This window comes from Antedon bifida, chromosome 8 (assembly GCF_963402885.1).
Source record: "Antedon bifida chromosome 8, ecAntBifi1.1, whole genome shotgun sequence".
Classification (NCBI taxonomy): domain Eukaryota; kingdom Metazoa; phylum Echinodermata; class Crinoidea; order Comatulida; family Antedonidae; genus Antedon; species Antedon bifida.
In genome coordinates, this window is record NC_136233.1 from 10,714,870 (window position 1) to 10,730,886 (window position 16,017).

Sequence of the window (16,017 nt, forward strand, 5' to 3'; positions counted from 1 at the left end):
TAAGTTTTTATCCTTTTTATAATGATAATTTATAATAATCAATTATAAGACAAATCCTTGCATGTGTTTTTATTCAAAATGTCTGCCTGCCAGTTAGACTGACTTCACTTTGTTGTCTGTATGATGTCAGAGGTTTTTTTTTCTCAGTTTTCCTGTATTTTGAAAGCCCAGAATATTGTAAGTGATTGTGATACAATCCCTTATCTCTATACTTGGTTTTGGAATGTGAAAATATTGTCTATATACTGTACTGTAATAAATATGTTTAAATTAAATCAATTAAAATACATTTTTTTGGTAGATTTCATGATAAGCTGGCAATAAGCTTTGTAAATAGCCAAGTGCATATTGTGAAGTTGGAAGCCTTTGGATTTGGCACTACAATTGTATCAAACCCGCCGATTACTCCTTCAATCAACTTAGGACACCACTTCAGGTAAAGTTAATATTGCTAGTGATGTCAGTATCATACAGAATAGTCCTTACTCACGACAGTCATTAATCACCATCAGCTCTATTAAATTAGAGACTAGGCGCTTATTGTATGGTCAAGAATTCTGTTTAATTTAATTTATAACATTTACATTGATTTTCATTTCAATTCATCATTAATTTTTTTTGGCTCTTTCCTTAACCCAAATTTTATGTAGAAAGGAAATAATGAGCTTATTATATTGTGTCATTGATGTAATTTTTACCAAAAATCATTTAATTTTGTCTGGGACTTTAAATCGGATGCAAGTATTTAACAATCTAGTAGTTATTAATCATTTTTGTGTTTAACCAACAGCAATAGTTCCTGCAAGAGGATGTTCACTTTAACAAATAAAGGAAGAAGACACCAGCAAATGTTCTGGAGCTCAGAAGGATTTCCCCACATCAAGACCAAGCATAAAGATGCATTTTATAACCCCAAAGATGTGAAATACCAGGTAAGATATTCAAGAAACTGTATGCTGATTGTATGAAAATGTCTTGGTCTGGGCTTGCGATAAACATCTTCTGCATTACTGTAGAGGTAAAACCATAACAGTATTAATAGGAGGTTCTCTCTAGCATCATGTCATCTTTAAACTAAACCCTACTTTGAAGAGCGCCAGGCTGTGTCAACTATTTGTATTTGTATTAATAATATGAGCAAATTTGGATTAGTCCTTTACGGACCCAAATCAGCTACGGTGCAGCACCTACTACCATGAATGTCAGAGACTGTCCTGTACACCTGGGTAAACCCCCTAGTCTTCCGAAAGATGCACTGGGTTCTTTATAGATGTTAAGACCCTATCCAAGAATACTTGTTCTACCACCAGAACTATGGTCGAGTAGAGCCTTGAATATGCGCTATTGCATTGATACAGCTTGCAGCGCCCTTGCCTTAACCGCTCGGCCACACTACTAGATTTTCACTTTCGTTGCTTATATGAGGTTTGTAATTGCCATCTAAATTATATCAAGATTATACCTTTTGTAATTATGCAAAAACTGTTATAATTAGTTAATTGGACAGCAAGGTGTTTATTTTATCTATGTCATATTTTTTATTTTTTTATTTATCAATTTTTTCATTTGTTTTTGTTCTAGCGTATGCCAGCACCACAACCTCCACCAAGGCCAGTGTTTAAGCTGATTCCGTCTAGGTTTGAATTAGATCCTGGCCAGAGCATTGACCTTGTATTGGAAGGCTGTTGTGATGAGTAAGATTTTAACTATCTGTCAATCTAGAGTCAAGCTTATTTTGTAGGCGTCCCTATCATTGTATATTTACGATAATTACTTTCTTTGTCAAAACATCTGTAGATAGATTCTTAATGTCTAAATTTAACAAACAAAAAAACAAAGAAATTCATGTTAGAAACTTGTAATTCTAGATTTTTAAACTAATTTATAAACAATATGAATATACAATAAATAGTCATGATTATTTTGTCAAAAAATGTATATAGAATTCAAATCACATTACCCCAATCAGTGCAAGCCCTCCCAACAACCCCAAATGTAGTTTAAAGGCATTTTGATATTCCTATAACCCCTTCCCTCACCACTCTCTTCCCTTCCTAGGGGTGTTTCAAATGTAGTTACCAGTACAATTTTGGTCATTTTGATAGCCCATGTGTATGGATGCATGCATTAGGAAACTGTACAAACTCTAAACTGTATAGCTGTTTAAACATTATATAACAGACTTTTGGGTGTTTTTTTTAAGGCCAAAGGTAGTAAATGAGAGACTTCTGTGCCATGCTATCATTGGAAAATCAAGTGGTAAAGAAAGGATAATAAAGACTGATGTCTCTATTAATTTCATCAGTCCTTTGCTGGAGTTTTCATCTAAACAAGTCGCCTTTCGGGTGGATAAGGTACTTACTGTATGAAACTTTTATTATATGTATACATTTCTTATCCGACTCTAGGTCGTGTAACTTTGTTTAAAAACTTGTAATATTCTTTGCTGAATACACAATTATGCTTTGAAATTACAAGTAATGATATTAATCGTATGAAATATGTGTGTGATAAATTATAGGAAAAAGTAGTGTACATTACTTTTTACTTTGCATGCGTTAGTATTAATTGTGATGAAAAGGACACAAAATGGCTGGTGTGTACCACATGACTTATGAGATTCACTGAATTAGTAACTCATATAGATGCTTAATACAGTAAAACCCATTCTTTGGGACATACCTGTTACAGGACCAGTGAAACGAGCAAAGAGCAATATAGGTTTTAACACTACGGCCAATCCCTATTCAGTGGACACTCCTATTCCACTTTGTTGGAACGCTATTATGCCCCTTTAATGTCATATGGGTTCTCCTGTATTAATTAGCTAAATGTTTTCATTTTTAACAGCATCCTGATGATGTTCTGGAGAAGCAATTTGGTGAACTTGAGTTTTCTAATGTCTCATCACTTCCACTCACTACTGTTATAAACCTGGAATACCCTTTCCATTTAATCAATACAAATGGTGAACAGGTCTCAACAATGGTAAGAAATTATGCATAACTAATGAAAATCATGCTAACTTTTTGATATTAGGTTTTTTTTTTTGTTGATCAAAGGTAAATGATATATATATATGTATAAACTGGCCGCATTTTTCGGATAAGACAATCAATTAATTTTCTAACCAAAAACGTCATTTATCTCATATACTGTAATATTTGTGGCAAACAGTACGTCGGGGAAACAAAAAACACTCTCCGTATGAGAATGACACAACACAGATCAGCTATCAAAACATTAAAGCTTGATCAACCTGTAGCCGAACATTTTAATTCAGCTGGTCACTCGATTACAAATTTCAGAGTTATTGCAATAGACCACGATGTCAAATGGAGCGACAAAACTTGCAAAGACAAAGAAAACCACTGGGATTTACTACTTAAAACCACAAAACCTTTTGGACTTAACATTAGGAACATACTCCCGAATCGGTAAAATTATTCCATTGACTACCAAAATTTAAGTTTCAATATTAACCACCATTTAAGCTGTTTTTTAGTTCTATTCCAAAATTGTTTATATCTCTACCAAGCTACCTTCTTTGTTTTCTACTCTTATTCAGTCTCCACCCACCATTCACCACCCTGTCTCCTTTGTCTCTATTTCTTTTATTCCTGTCCACCCAGGCAGCACTTGCCAGTTCTTATGCTATGACGTTATCCAAATTCCTTCACTTGCACTGATGAAGGGCTAGTGTTGCCCGAAAGCTCTGCTAACTTTTCTGGCTGTTTTACTTTATCGTTTTGATTTAGCTTTTCGCTTTTTTTTTTTGGTATCTCCATTGAGATCCAGCCACTGATACCCACAGCATTGTCATTTTTTCAGTAATTTGCCTTTGGATTTATATGTATATTATTCAATATTCATAATATACATTAAAAAAATACATAACATGGAATTCAATATCATCATCAATTTCTTTTGAATTCTATGTATGTTATTATTTATTTTTCTAAACCATTAAAAGTATATAACACTAGGAAAGAAGTTTGGACACCAGATAGAATCCAAGATGGCAGATAATTTTAGAATGTAATTTCAAACCTTCCCAGTGCAATTGCGGTCATTGGGTTAGATCATCACTTTGCCAAAAGATGTAGCTATACTTTTATGAAGTTGTGCAAAATAATTTTATTTTCGGATTGCTTATCAATTACAAACAGTTTTATGACATTTTGACCTAGTGACAGTCTAGTAGTTATAGTTATTTGTACGCAAGTATCTTTGTAATTTCAATTTTTTTACTCTTTTTTCCTTGTCAAGGAAATTGCTGTTGGTGTCGGAGAGCATCACAAGTTGACAGTACAATTTGATCCTGCTTATGAGGAAGATTCACACTCAAGACTGACAGAGAAAGTCTTGACTGTCAGCTATCTGGAGCATCCACATGTTGTAAGTGTTGCTCTTGTGGTCTGATGCCTTAGGTCTGATGCCTTACACATTTGAGAGTCTTCAATACTGTATATTCTAAGAGTAACCGGCCCAGTGTGATCCCATATGAACATCTATATAATCATATAAACAGTAATTGAAAATTCCATAAGTTTTGATTTGGACATTTGATTGAAGACAATATACTCTAATCTCATGCCTTACCTTATATATGGTTATAAGTTTTACGAAAACTGTAATTTATATTTGACCTCTGTACTCAACAAGATGAGAATAGCCAATTAACTAAAGATGTTTTAATGTCTTCCACATGTTTAGTATTTAATCAGAAATTAAAAAGAAAGCTTCACAACTGTGATTGATTTTGTGGACGAATGTATATAATACATGTGTTACAATACCAATTTTTCTTTTAGGATTACATCAGCCTTCGAGGTGAAGTTTTCTTCCCCAATTTAACATTTGACAAGATGGATGTTGATTTTGGGTGTATACTAAATGACACAGAGGTTACACGCTATGTGAACATTTCAAACGATAGTCCAATGCCTGTACGGTAAGGAATGCTTTGTTTTTATTGAGTGTTAGCAATACATCATCACAGTCACACATGGTTGTTGCTGCTGGAAGAAAGACTTAAGCTTGGTTCCCACTAGAACGTAACGCAAGGACGTAAACGCAACGTAAGCGTTTTAGCCAATGACAAGCGAAGTTATAGACAGTTAGCAATCACAAGCGAATAAGCCATCGCTTGTGATTGGTCAATTCACTTGCGTTGCGTTACGTCCTTGCGTTGCGTCGCTAGTGGGAACCACGCTTTAGCATTTCTAAATTTCTCTGATACCAGCTGCCGTACCCCCAATATTTCCGCTGTCATCCTCTGCTTCATTTTCTTTCCATCTTTGTCCAAACTGATTAAAATACTGTACTTGTCTAGTAAGTTATAATTTGTAATTTATACATTTCGATTCTAAAGGTACCGATGGTCATTTCTGGAACCAGAGCAACCAATAGTTTTGTATCCACAACCAATACCTCAAGAACAGGTAGAAGAGGAGGAGAACATAGAAGATATACCAGTAATGGACCAACCACCGATAATAACAGAAGACCTACTAAATGAAAACAATGAGAATGCCATTAAGGAGGAACACCAGAACACAGAGGAACTAATTATAGTATGTCTCAATTCTTTTTCATCCTACAAAAATGTTCCCATCACATTAAATGTTAGTTTGCCTCCTTGTGTATTTAATAATTTTAAATTAAGTTATTTTTGTCTCTTACCTTACATCAGACTACTGATGTTGAATCTAAAGATTTGATTATACCAACGGAAGATAAAGGAGAGATTGAGAAGAAAAGTGAGAAGAAAGACCATGAAAAGAAAGAAAAGAAAGAAGATAGTGATATGAACGAAAAGAAGAAAGTAGCGAAAAAAAGTCCAAGAAAATCCACAAGTAAAAGTGGAAAATCTGGTAAATCAAGCAAGATGACTCCTGATAAGAAGGATGAAGAAAAGGAGGAAGTAATCAGCATGGTTGAGATTTCACAAGAAACGTTTGAGCCAACAGTGAATGAGGCCATACTTGACAAGCCAGTAGCCAGCAGACTTTCCATCCGCCCTGCCAGTGTGGCTAGGAAGAGGAAAGCAAAGCTTGCCTATATTCAGACTATCACAGAGCCTACTGTAGTGGGCATTGAAGAGGTAAAGTATTTTATCCTGTTTTACTGGAAACATAGGCAATTTGGATATTCTCCCCATAGTCCTACAGCTGTGAATATGCAACGTCTACTATCCCATAATTATTGTTTTTCAATAATATAATCAAAATCCTTTTTCGTGCACAGTAAATTTGTTTGAAGGTTTGGATGGTAATCAATTAATAAACGTCACATAAACACCTAATTCACTTTCAGGTTTTTGATATCCTGCCTCTCTACGGTTGCCTAATGCCTGGAGAGTCGGACACTGTTACCTTTACGTTCTACGGACATACTGACATAGGTAGTCAGGCCAAGGCTCTCTGTGATGTTGAAGGAGGACCACAGTATGAACTCAACTTGAAGGGAGAAGCTTCTCTAGTTTCCTATGAATTTGATTCTAAAGATATTGACTTTGGAAAACGGGTAAGTAATGGCTTTATCTACATTTTATACAGCAGAACAAAGAGGGTACCTTCAGGACCCATCTGTTTTCACTGCTTATTATTCATTTATGCTATACACTCATGTTCCCTTTTTTTCATTCTATTCAGGCAAAAATTATAATAAAAGCAATCTTCTTTTTCAGCTGTATGATCAAGTAAGCGAGGCTGAGATTGTTCTAAGGAATTCTGGGAAAGTTGGCTTTGATTTTAATGCCATCAACATGGATCCGGCATTCATAAAACGCCCTGCTGCTGGTGTGCCGGTAATGATCCCGAACTCGGGTCACATTGAAGCCCATAGTGAACAACGTCTTACCATAAAGTTTCTGCCCGGTATTCCATCCAAATTCCATAAAAGCTTTGAGATCCAGGTGGCTCACTTTGAACCAGATTGTATCAACTTATGTGGAGAGGGCGTATTTCCACGTGTTTCTATCGACCTGCCCAGGTTTGCAGATCTTGAAGGGAAGTACACTGAACTGTTAAAGGAAGCAAAGGAAAATCTTGGCAGAGATGAGAGCAAGAAGTTGGATAAAATAGAAAGGACCACTACACCTCAGCTTATCGTGACTCCCAGAGATCCAGCCCAGGAAGATGTGAAATCTATATGCTCAATGCAGGTAAGTTTTACGCACCAAAGTAGTTGCACTATAATTATTGAATACTGTATATTTTAGTATTTAAGTATTTGTTTTATCTCTACACCCAACTTATATAAGCACCGTTTGTTTTATCTGCAGTTGCAGGCTGAATTTCCCTCTGAGCTTGAGCTCCAGATGGAGGTTGAAAGATTAATGGTGAAAGAGTTTTCAATTGAACAACAACAGAACAATCACAATCGTGAACCAGTTCCACCATCGGTCACACAAGATGTTAGAAGTGGACCAACACCTCGTACAGCCTTGACAACAAGTTTGACAAATCGAAGCAAGAAGCCTAAAAAACCAAAGTAAATATAATAGAAAAATAATTAGTGATGGGGTATAAATATGAGTTTGTCATGGTAGAAATGTAAATGTAATATTTCCAGGGTACCTGGTTTGTTACCTTGGTGTAGTATCCAGGGCTCGTGTTGTTGTACCCAGGGTGTCTGGTGTTATGTACACTGTCATATCTAGGGTACCTGGTATTGCATCCAGTGTTCCTGGTGTTGTATCCAGGGTACTTATTGTTGTATCCAAGGTAATTGATGTTTATCCTGGGTACCTGGTATTGTATCCAGGGTACCTACAGTAACTCATTCATATACTACTTTTGAGTGTTCCTATTTAGTTCATAATTATCTACCTGTATACATCTACAAATACATTAACCTTTGTTTAATCATTGCTTCCAGGGCACGGTTACCAGACTACTTCTTAGATTTTGGATATGTTGTCCTGGGAACTGTTCGCACACATATTGTTAGAGCTACTAACACTGGTCATTTTCCTGTGTCCTTTTCTGTTGACCGAAGCGCTCTAGTTGCTACTGGGTTCAATGTAGAGCTTGACCGGGTCAGACAGCTACCAGGAGCACCAGACCATGAGACAGTGGACTTCAGAGTCAGTTTTGACCCTAGAGGTGGAAATGTGAATCTTGGAGTGCTTGAAGCTTTGGTTCCAGTTATGGTAGAGTCATTTTTTTCTTGAATTAACTAAAATAATTATATAGTAGAAGATTGATAATTGCAAAAGTAAAACTTGTATTACTTAACTTTTTATTACAATATTCATTTGTCTTCTCTTCTAGATTGTTAACGGGCCATCTTTACACTTGAGGTTGAAAGCCAATGTTACTATGCCTGACATGCAGATTTCCACCGACTCCTTAGAGTTTGGTGAGGTCCAGTGCGGTCAGTGTAAGGTCATCACTGTCCAGTTACATAACAACCAACATGTGCGCTGTGAATGGTCATCATTGCCATCTGATAAAGATAAGAAAAAGGTGAGTGGTTAGGATATTCTATTGGTCGAAATTATACTTTGTATATAGCATTTTTGATTCACAATAGTTGAAAAATGTATTGTATTTCTAAAATACCCACCTGCGAATTATGACATTAAATTAATCGTTTTTCAATAAAATTTATAAATTGACTTCTCAGGAGAAACCAGTGTCTGCTACTAAAAAGGTATATATAAAAGTTGAGCATAGACTATATATAGTGTATATTCCTTCATTCTGTATTAGGCTCTGTCTACGCTATCAAGCTTTATGTGATATGTCCATATATATGGACGTGATGATGTCATATCACTACCATATTTGGGCACATCACAATTTTTTTGTCAAACTACTTTGATAGTTTAGACAAAGCTTTAGATAGTCTATGGTGATATAGTATACTTGCTAAGAAAATTTGTATTGCTATTTTCATTCAATTTTATTAAACGTATTTTATGATGTTTATATAGTAGCAATTAATGTACAATTTTCTTCTTTCCTTTGGTTCTTTTTCTTACCTTCATATCCTTTGTTGCATAATAATTTAGCAATAGACTTTTTAGTATGTATACTACTGTATTTATGATAATAGTAATGTTGTACTATTTGTACTGTGTGTTAGAATGACTGAAATGTATGCTCTTGTTTATTCTTACTCTTATTTTCTTGTGTCATGTGTTGTTGAGTGAACAAATATTTCATTCTTCTGTCCAATGTCACTATCATTAAATGAATGTACATACTGCTCTGAAATGAATTTATTTTGGTAATAAATGTAACAATTTTTATTTCAACATTCATTTATAAACATTTAAATAAATCCTTGTTTTGTTGGTGAAAGTTTTTTTTTAAAGTAATTTATTCAATTGACAGTTTTATTGAAGCTGTTTGGGACCTCTGTGATCCAATGGTTTCACACCTTGTTATCAAGAAGTCACAGGTTCAGATTATTTTAAAAATGTAGAGGACAATCTTGAGAGTTATTCTACATGGTGATGAAAAAGATATATATTTACCTTGGTTAATGTGTGATATATTATGATACTGTAGCTTGCAGTCTTGTTCCCACAATACATTTGTATTTTAACTGTATTTTATTTTCATTTATAAATGTTTATGTAAATATTGTGGCATGCTCGATCTCTGCTGCTTGCTTATCTTCAACTTGTGCAATCCTTGTAAATCCTTTCTCTAGCCTAAAAATTGTGTCTCTTCAGAATACAATTTCAGTCTTTATTGAAATCCAATTCTGATTTTAGAGAAGCCCTTAAGCAAAAGTTAGTAATATTGTCATATGTCTTTTAATGAAAAATTAGGTGGATAAGCATGTGCCGATGCATCTCCGTCGTAAGTTGAAGCCTGACAGGCCTAAGCCAAGAACATTTGAAATGATGCCGTCAACAGGCATGCTTTTCCCAGGACAGAGACTAAACGTACAGGTCAAGTTTATGCCATCAGAAGAGGTATTATCCACATTTAGGCCTAAAATATTGCTTAACTATCAACATTGCCACTGCATACATGCTTATTTGTTATTATACTTAATTGACTGATCTTTTTTTAGTTTATGGAGCTCTAAACAGCTTGTGAGGGACCAATTAATATATGCCAATTAATTTTATACTGGATCTAGTAAACACCATACAATGATTAAAGTATCACACTCGTGTAACCCTTGACACTAATGCAAAGTAACCCCTTAATGATCAACCTCACTACTAGAGAACTAGGAACTTATGATACTATGTGTTTTAGCTTTATGTGGTGTGAGACCTGTTTATACAACCCAAATGGCTTACTCTTTTTTTGTTTCTATTTAATTTGGTTTGTTACTATTTATTTCAAATACAGAAAATATATGCAGAACGTATAGTGGTACGGCTAGCCAGAAGCAGTCAACGTATTACATTGTTGGCAAATGGTGTAGGCCTAGAGCCTAGGCTTGAATTCGACCAGACCCTGATTGAATATGGTCCGATCCTCCCACACAGTCAGGGCGATGAAGTTGACGTTGTGGTGAAAAATCCATGTCAATTCCCTATAGAGTTCTACTCTTTGGAATTTGATAAACAGTATTTGGAAGAAGAAAAGGTTTGGAATAGTTTGTATTTCACATATATTTCAGACAATTATGCAAATTTTAAATCACTGGATTAGGCTTCTGACCGGAATGTACCTGCCTAATAGTCTGCCGACATCTTACACCGCAAATTGAAAGCTTCCTAATTAAAACCTCTTGGTTAAAATGTTGCTGCACAATTTTTGCTTTTTGCCAAAACATTGTTTTTATATGTCTGTATTTATTTGTAGATATTTCGTTTGATGAAAGGATATGATGAGTACAGTACAATTTTGTTGCCACCAAGAGATGCGGGTGATAAAATACCGCAAGAACTTCTTGATCATTTTGAAGAGCAGAAAAAGAAAGTAGAAGAACAAGAGCAGAAGGAGAGAGAAGCTGCAGAAGAAGCGGCTGCAGCTGCCGCAGCTAAGCAAGAAGGTACATATGCTTCACTAAGTAGATGTTATTTTTTGCTTTTATTTAGTCGAAACATATAGAAGGCCATTAATGAAAGTTTATTTAATAACAGGTGAAGACAGTAGTACAACAAATGGTGAGAAGCCAGGCTCAGTTAATGATGTAACAAGTGGTCAAGGAGCAATCATGGTAGGCTCAGGCCCCCAGCTATCCACCAATCAAGAGAAAAAGCCAGCAGGTAAAGAAGGTGAATTGACTGATGGGGGCAAGTTGATAGAATTGAAGGATCATGTTAAACAAGGTATGTTTTCAGGTTTAGATTTCTTAAGATATTTTTTATTTCTTTCTGTTTTCTCTCTTGCTTCTGTCAAGTGTCAATTGTATAGAGAGCCCTGTGTAAACATTTTTGTGGAAAGCCTCTCAAATGCTTTGATTTAACTTATAGATGACAATAAGAAGGATGATGTGAGTAGTCTTGGTGTTGGTGAACTTCAGGAGATAACCCCAGTGTCAGCTGCTATTGCCCGTCATCTTGGCATAGACCTCTCCCCAGATGGCAAAGCTGCAATGAGGAGACGTGGTGTTTCTATCATTGTTCATGGTGCACCTGTATCTGGTAAGAATATACTTTAAAAAAAGTTGTTGCTATTTCTATCTTAGTGTAATATTGTTTTTAGATTTGAAATTTTTAGAACTGAAAATCATTGCAATCTAAACAATAAAAATTCAACTACTGATTATTTTATTTAAGTGTGAAAATCATTTGTCAGATGTTTATCCTACTCTTGACGTAAATTTGTACTTTTTACTAAACAAACATCTGACCAATTACTCAACTCCCTGATGCAAAGCTACAGTAGTTAAAAACAATTATATTATAATATTTATTTTAAATGTTCTTTTGCTCATCATTTGTTCAGGTAAAACAGCTACAGCCATCAGTCTAGCCAAATACTATGAGGCAGCTCTCCTTACTATTGATGGTGTTGTTATGGAGTCCATATCAAATGATAACTCCGTTCCAGGCCGGAAGGCTCGGGAGCTCTGCTCACAGGCTGCTAAGGCCCAAGTCACCAAGGAGACTGATGCCAGTGAGACTCAACCCATGATAGCGCCAGGTGGAGGCCTTAGTGTAGAGGCTGTAACCGCTCATGCCATGGGTGCAGGGTCAGGTATGTACTGTAGAGTTGCAATTTTTAAATTTAGGCATAGTGGAAGGTGGCCTAGAGTGTGATGATATGAGGATACTATTGTTTAAACATTGGTAATCCTAACTTCCAAGGTTAATCCTGACCGAGTGTTCAGTTTCTAACTAAAGATTGTTCTTCACTCCTAATAATTTAATGCTTAAATGGGACTTAGTTTAATATAGGATGATTGATTGAAATATATATTTATACTGGGTAACCTCTTCAGTCAAAGACTGGTCTCCCAGAGGGCCCAGTTGGTGATCAGTGGCTGTGATGTACTAATACACCGGGGTAACCCCCTACTCTCGAAAGATGTACTAGGTTCTTTTAAAGTGCACACGAGCTAGTTGTGTACACTGGACCTACGGTTTATAGTCCTTATCCGAGAAGACTCGTTCTACCACCAGAACCATGGAGTGAGTGAGCCTCGAACCCGTGCCGATGTTATGGCTACGTAATTACGGTTCCACTGTCTTAACCGCTCGGCCACTCACTCACTCAATGATAGTTTGTCCATCCTGAATTGGTGAGTTACTAGCTGTTGGAGGTGTATGGAATAAATTTTGAGGTATACATAAAAAGATTGCAAATACTTCATTGCAAGTTTAATTTAAAAGATATACATTGTATTAAATAATATTTCATTTTTTTTGTCAATAGGTTCTGTCAGTATTGGTGGTGCCCACAGTGTCATTAGCAACCGCAAGACAAGCACAATATCTGGTCACAAGGCTTCTCACAACACACAGCTTGAAAGCTTTGAAAAGCCAGGCAGAAGAGACAAACGCCAAGAGCCAGACAATGCTACTCAGATCTCTGCTAGCCCACCTCCAGCGGCACCTATTGCCAGGAGGCTTAGTGTGTCAGCAAGTGTGGCAGGAGAGGAAGGCTTGATGAGCTGTCTTTTGCCTGAGGATTTACTTGTGGAAATCTTAGCAGAAAGACTTCAGGTACATTTTCCTTTTAGAACCTACAATTAATAATACATTTATACTATTTTTAGATATTGGTTTTAGGGACCTTACTACTTTGATTCCAGTTTGAAGTTTGATCATGTTGTTCACTCTCTTCAATAAAGACAGTCTATGTACCCATGTAATTCTAAATCCACTGAAGATATTACGCATTTCCTTTTCTCTTTCTCTGCTTAAATGCTTATAGTTCTTTGTTATTAAATTCTGTATTACTTTTTTTATTCCATGGGCCAGACATTTTTTCGGTGGCAAATGCTACCATACATTTTTGGAAAGCTTAATATGTCTACTTTTCAGAAATCCATGATAGCAATGCCAATTGTACAGCTTAATAGTCATTTTTGAGGATTATATAACACCGCCTACGGAAAATATACAACACAAAATTTTGGGGTAGGGGGTAACACTTTTGCTAATAACTCGGGATTTAATGAACAGATTTGCATTTTCTTGGTATCAATATGTAGTGTATAGACTGCTTAAGTGTAATATATTTTTCTAAGTAAATCCAACAATTATTGACGCCATTAGAGGTCAGAAGGTCATTGAACTTTAATAAAAAATGATTTTTTGTCTAATATTAACTTATAACTTTCAGTTTTTAACAAAAAAAATACAATAGATGTTATGCAAACTGATGTTTTCATGAACATATAGACCCAATAAACAAGAAAATTGAAGTTAAAGATTAAAAAATATGAATATGCTGTGTATTATGAAGAAATTTGTTGTTTTTAGTAATTTGTAATCAGTTACAATTATGGGGTAGGGGGTAACATTTTTGCGAATAACTTACAATTTAGTTAACAGATTTGCATTTTATTGCTATCAGTATGTAGTGTATAGATTGCCTAATTGTAATATACTTTTTAAAAATGAATCCCGCATTTGTTGACATCTTTAGAGGTCAAAAGGTCACTGACCTTTAATAAAAAATGCAATTTCTTCTAAATTAGCTTATAAATTTCAATTTTAAACAAAAAAATACAGGAAATCTTATGCAAACTAATGTTTTCTTAAACCTATAGACACAATAAATAAGAAAATTGAATTTAACATTTTTTCAAAATTGAATATGCTGTGCATTATAAAGAAACTTCGTCATTAGTAATTTGTGACAATTATGGGGTAGGGGGTAACGTTTTTGCAAATAACTTAAGATTTAGTGAACAGATTTACATTTTCATGTTATCATTATGTAGTGTATGGATTTCATTATTGTAATATACTTTTTAAAAATGAATCCAGCATCTATTGACGTCTTTAGAGGTCAAAAGGTCAATGACCTTCAATCAAAAATTCAATTTCTTCTAAATTAACTTATACATTTCAATTTTAAACACAAACTTACAAGAGATCTTATGTTGATGTTTTCCTAAACATATAGACACAATGAATAAGAAAATTGAAATTAAACAAACAAATATTCTATGAATTTATGAAGACATTTTGTCCGTTAATAATAATTTGTTATTAACAATTATAGGGTAAGGGGTAACATTTTTTCTAATAACTTTGTATTTAGTGATCATATTTGCATTTTTTTGTATTAATATATACTGTGTAGGTTGCCTAATTGTTATATTCATGTTGAAAAAATAAAACGTAACATATTGACATCATTGTAGGTCAAAGGATCATTGAATATTAACAAAAAATATAATTTGGTCCAAATTTAACTTAATAAAGTTTCAATTTTAAACACAAAAATACAACAAATCTATTACAAACTGGGTTTTTTTTTCAAACCTATAAAGACAATGTACAAATACAAATTAAACATGTATAGGCCCTAACAATATGAAGAATTTTGATCGTATTAGTAATTTGTAATCCTTAAAAATTATGGGGTAAGTGGTAACATTTTTGCTAATAACTTTGGAATTTATTGTTGAACATATTTTGCATTTCTTGGTAACAATAAGTAGGGTACTGTATAAACTGTATAAATTAAAAATTGTTATATCAAAAAATTATGCAACATTTTAATCTCAAATAATATTACCAATAGTGGTTGTGTAGTTTTATTTAAAGCCTGTAGACAAAATTGTAGTATTTAGTGTTGTTGTGGGGTACAAAATAATATTATGCATGACTTGTTGGAGGGTATACATTATTGAAAAAAAAATTAATGATTTTGTTTTAATATGAGGATAGGAGCTTTATAAAAACATTTATTTCATCATGAAATTACAGGGTGGATAAACTATTTTATAATAGTCTCACTTAAGGCTTAAGGAGTGGAGTTGAAAGAGTCGTGAGTTACAAGCCTGGCACTAGGTCAGGATTGAACCCTGGGCCTTGGGATTGGAAGGCAAGCACGTTAACCACCAAGCTACAGCTCCACTACTTTAGATAGGGTATTTGGTTATTTTTTAAATACATATCCTCCAGCTACTGTTTTTAGACTATACTGTATAAATTGTTATTATTTTACAGATTGTACTTTAAATCAATTAATCGACTTATATAATTAATAATTTTAAAAATGACACTAGGGCCTACCAATTAAATTTGTATTTAAAAGATATTTTTTTTCTATAAATGTTCATCTGACATTTTCCTGTATCTTGGTTTACAAAAATGAACTCAGTAACAATATGTAAATGTTTCAGATCTGCATATCAGCTGCAGTTTAGCAATTCACACTTTCTAGAAAAATTAATTCTATTATATTACATCGTCAAATTCCAGTAAAGCCTACATCATTTAAAACAACTGGGTATATATAGAAATCTTAAAAAGACATGATTTTGTTATCGCAAACTGAAGTATGATCTTGTGCAATGTTCCTTGACATTTTGGAATGTGATACTTTGCAAGTTTCCCGATTTTGATCAACGTTACCGTTAATATCTTTTAAAATGTTATGAAAAAGCTGACGAAAATACTAGAACCAA

At 34.4% G+C, this 16,017-nt stretch overlaps 1 protein-coding gene across 2 annotated transcripts in view; it reads left to right on the plus strand.

Moving 5' to 3' along the window:
• Nucleotides 1-16,017, plus strand: part of LOC144850592 (hydrocephalus-inducing protein homolog) — a 55,405-nt gene that overhangs the window by 14,107 nt on the left and 25,281 nt on the right. For both annotated transcript variants that reach the window (XM_078707907.1, XM_078707908.1), the window contains exons 15-35: nt 302-436; nt 791-932; nt 1,582-1,694; nt 2,204-2,354; nt 2,851-2,988; nt 4,270-4,398; nt 4,815-4,954; nt 5,375-5,576; nt 5,696-6,106; nt 6,319-6,528; nt 6,692-7,168; nt 7,289-7,497; nt 7,885-8,158; nt 8,280-8,474; nt 9,791-9,937; nt 10,326-10,565; nt 10,785-10,974; nt 11,066-11,254; nt 11,399-11,569; nt 11,874-12,125; nt 12,804-13,093. In XM_078707907.1, coding sequence (XP_078564033.1) covers nt 302-436; nt 791-932; nt 1,582-1,694; nt 2,204-2,354; nt 2,851-2,988; nt 4,270-4,398; nt 4,815-4,954; nt 5,375-5,576; nt 5,696-6,106; nt 6,319-6,528; nt 6,692-7,168; nt 7,289-7,497; nt 7,885-8,158; nt 8,280-8,474; nt 9,791-9,937; nt 10,326-10,565; nt 10,785-10,974; nt 11,066-11,254; nt 11,399-11,569; nt 11,874-12,125; nt 12,804-13,093 — 4,405 coding nt within the window. The remainder of the gene's footprint in view (nt 1-301; nt 437-790; nt 933-1,581; nt 1,695-2,203; nt 2,355-2,850; nt 2,989-4,269; nt 4,399-4,814; nt 4,955-5,374; nt 5,577-5,695; nt 6,107-6,318; nt 6,529-6,691; nt 7,169-7,288; nt 7,498-7,884; nt 8,159-8,279; nt 8,475-9,790; nt 9,938-10,325; nt 10,566-10,784; nt 10,975-11,065; nt 11,255-11,398; nt 11,570-11,873; nt 12,126-12,803; nt 13,094-16,017) is intronic.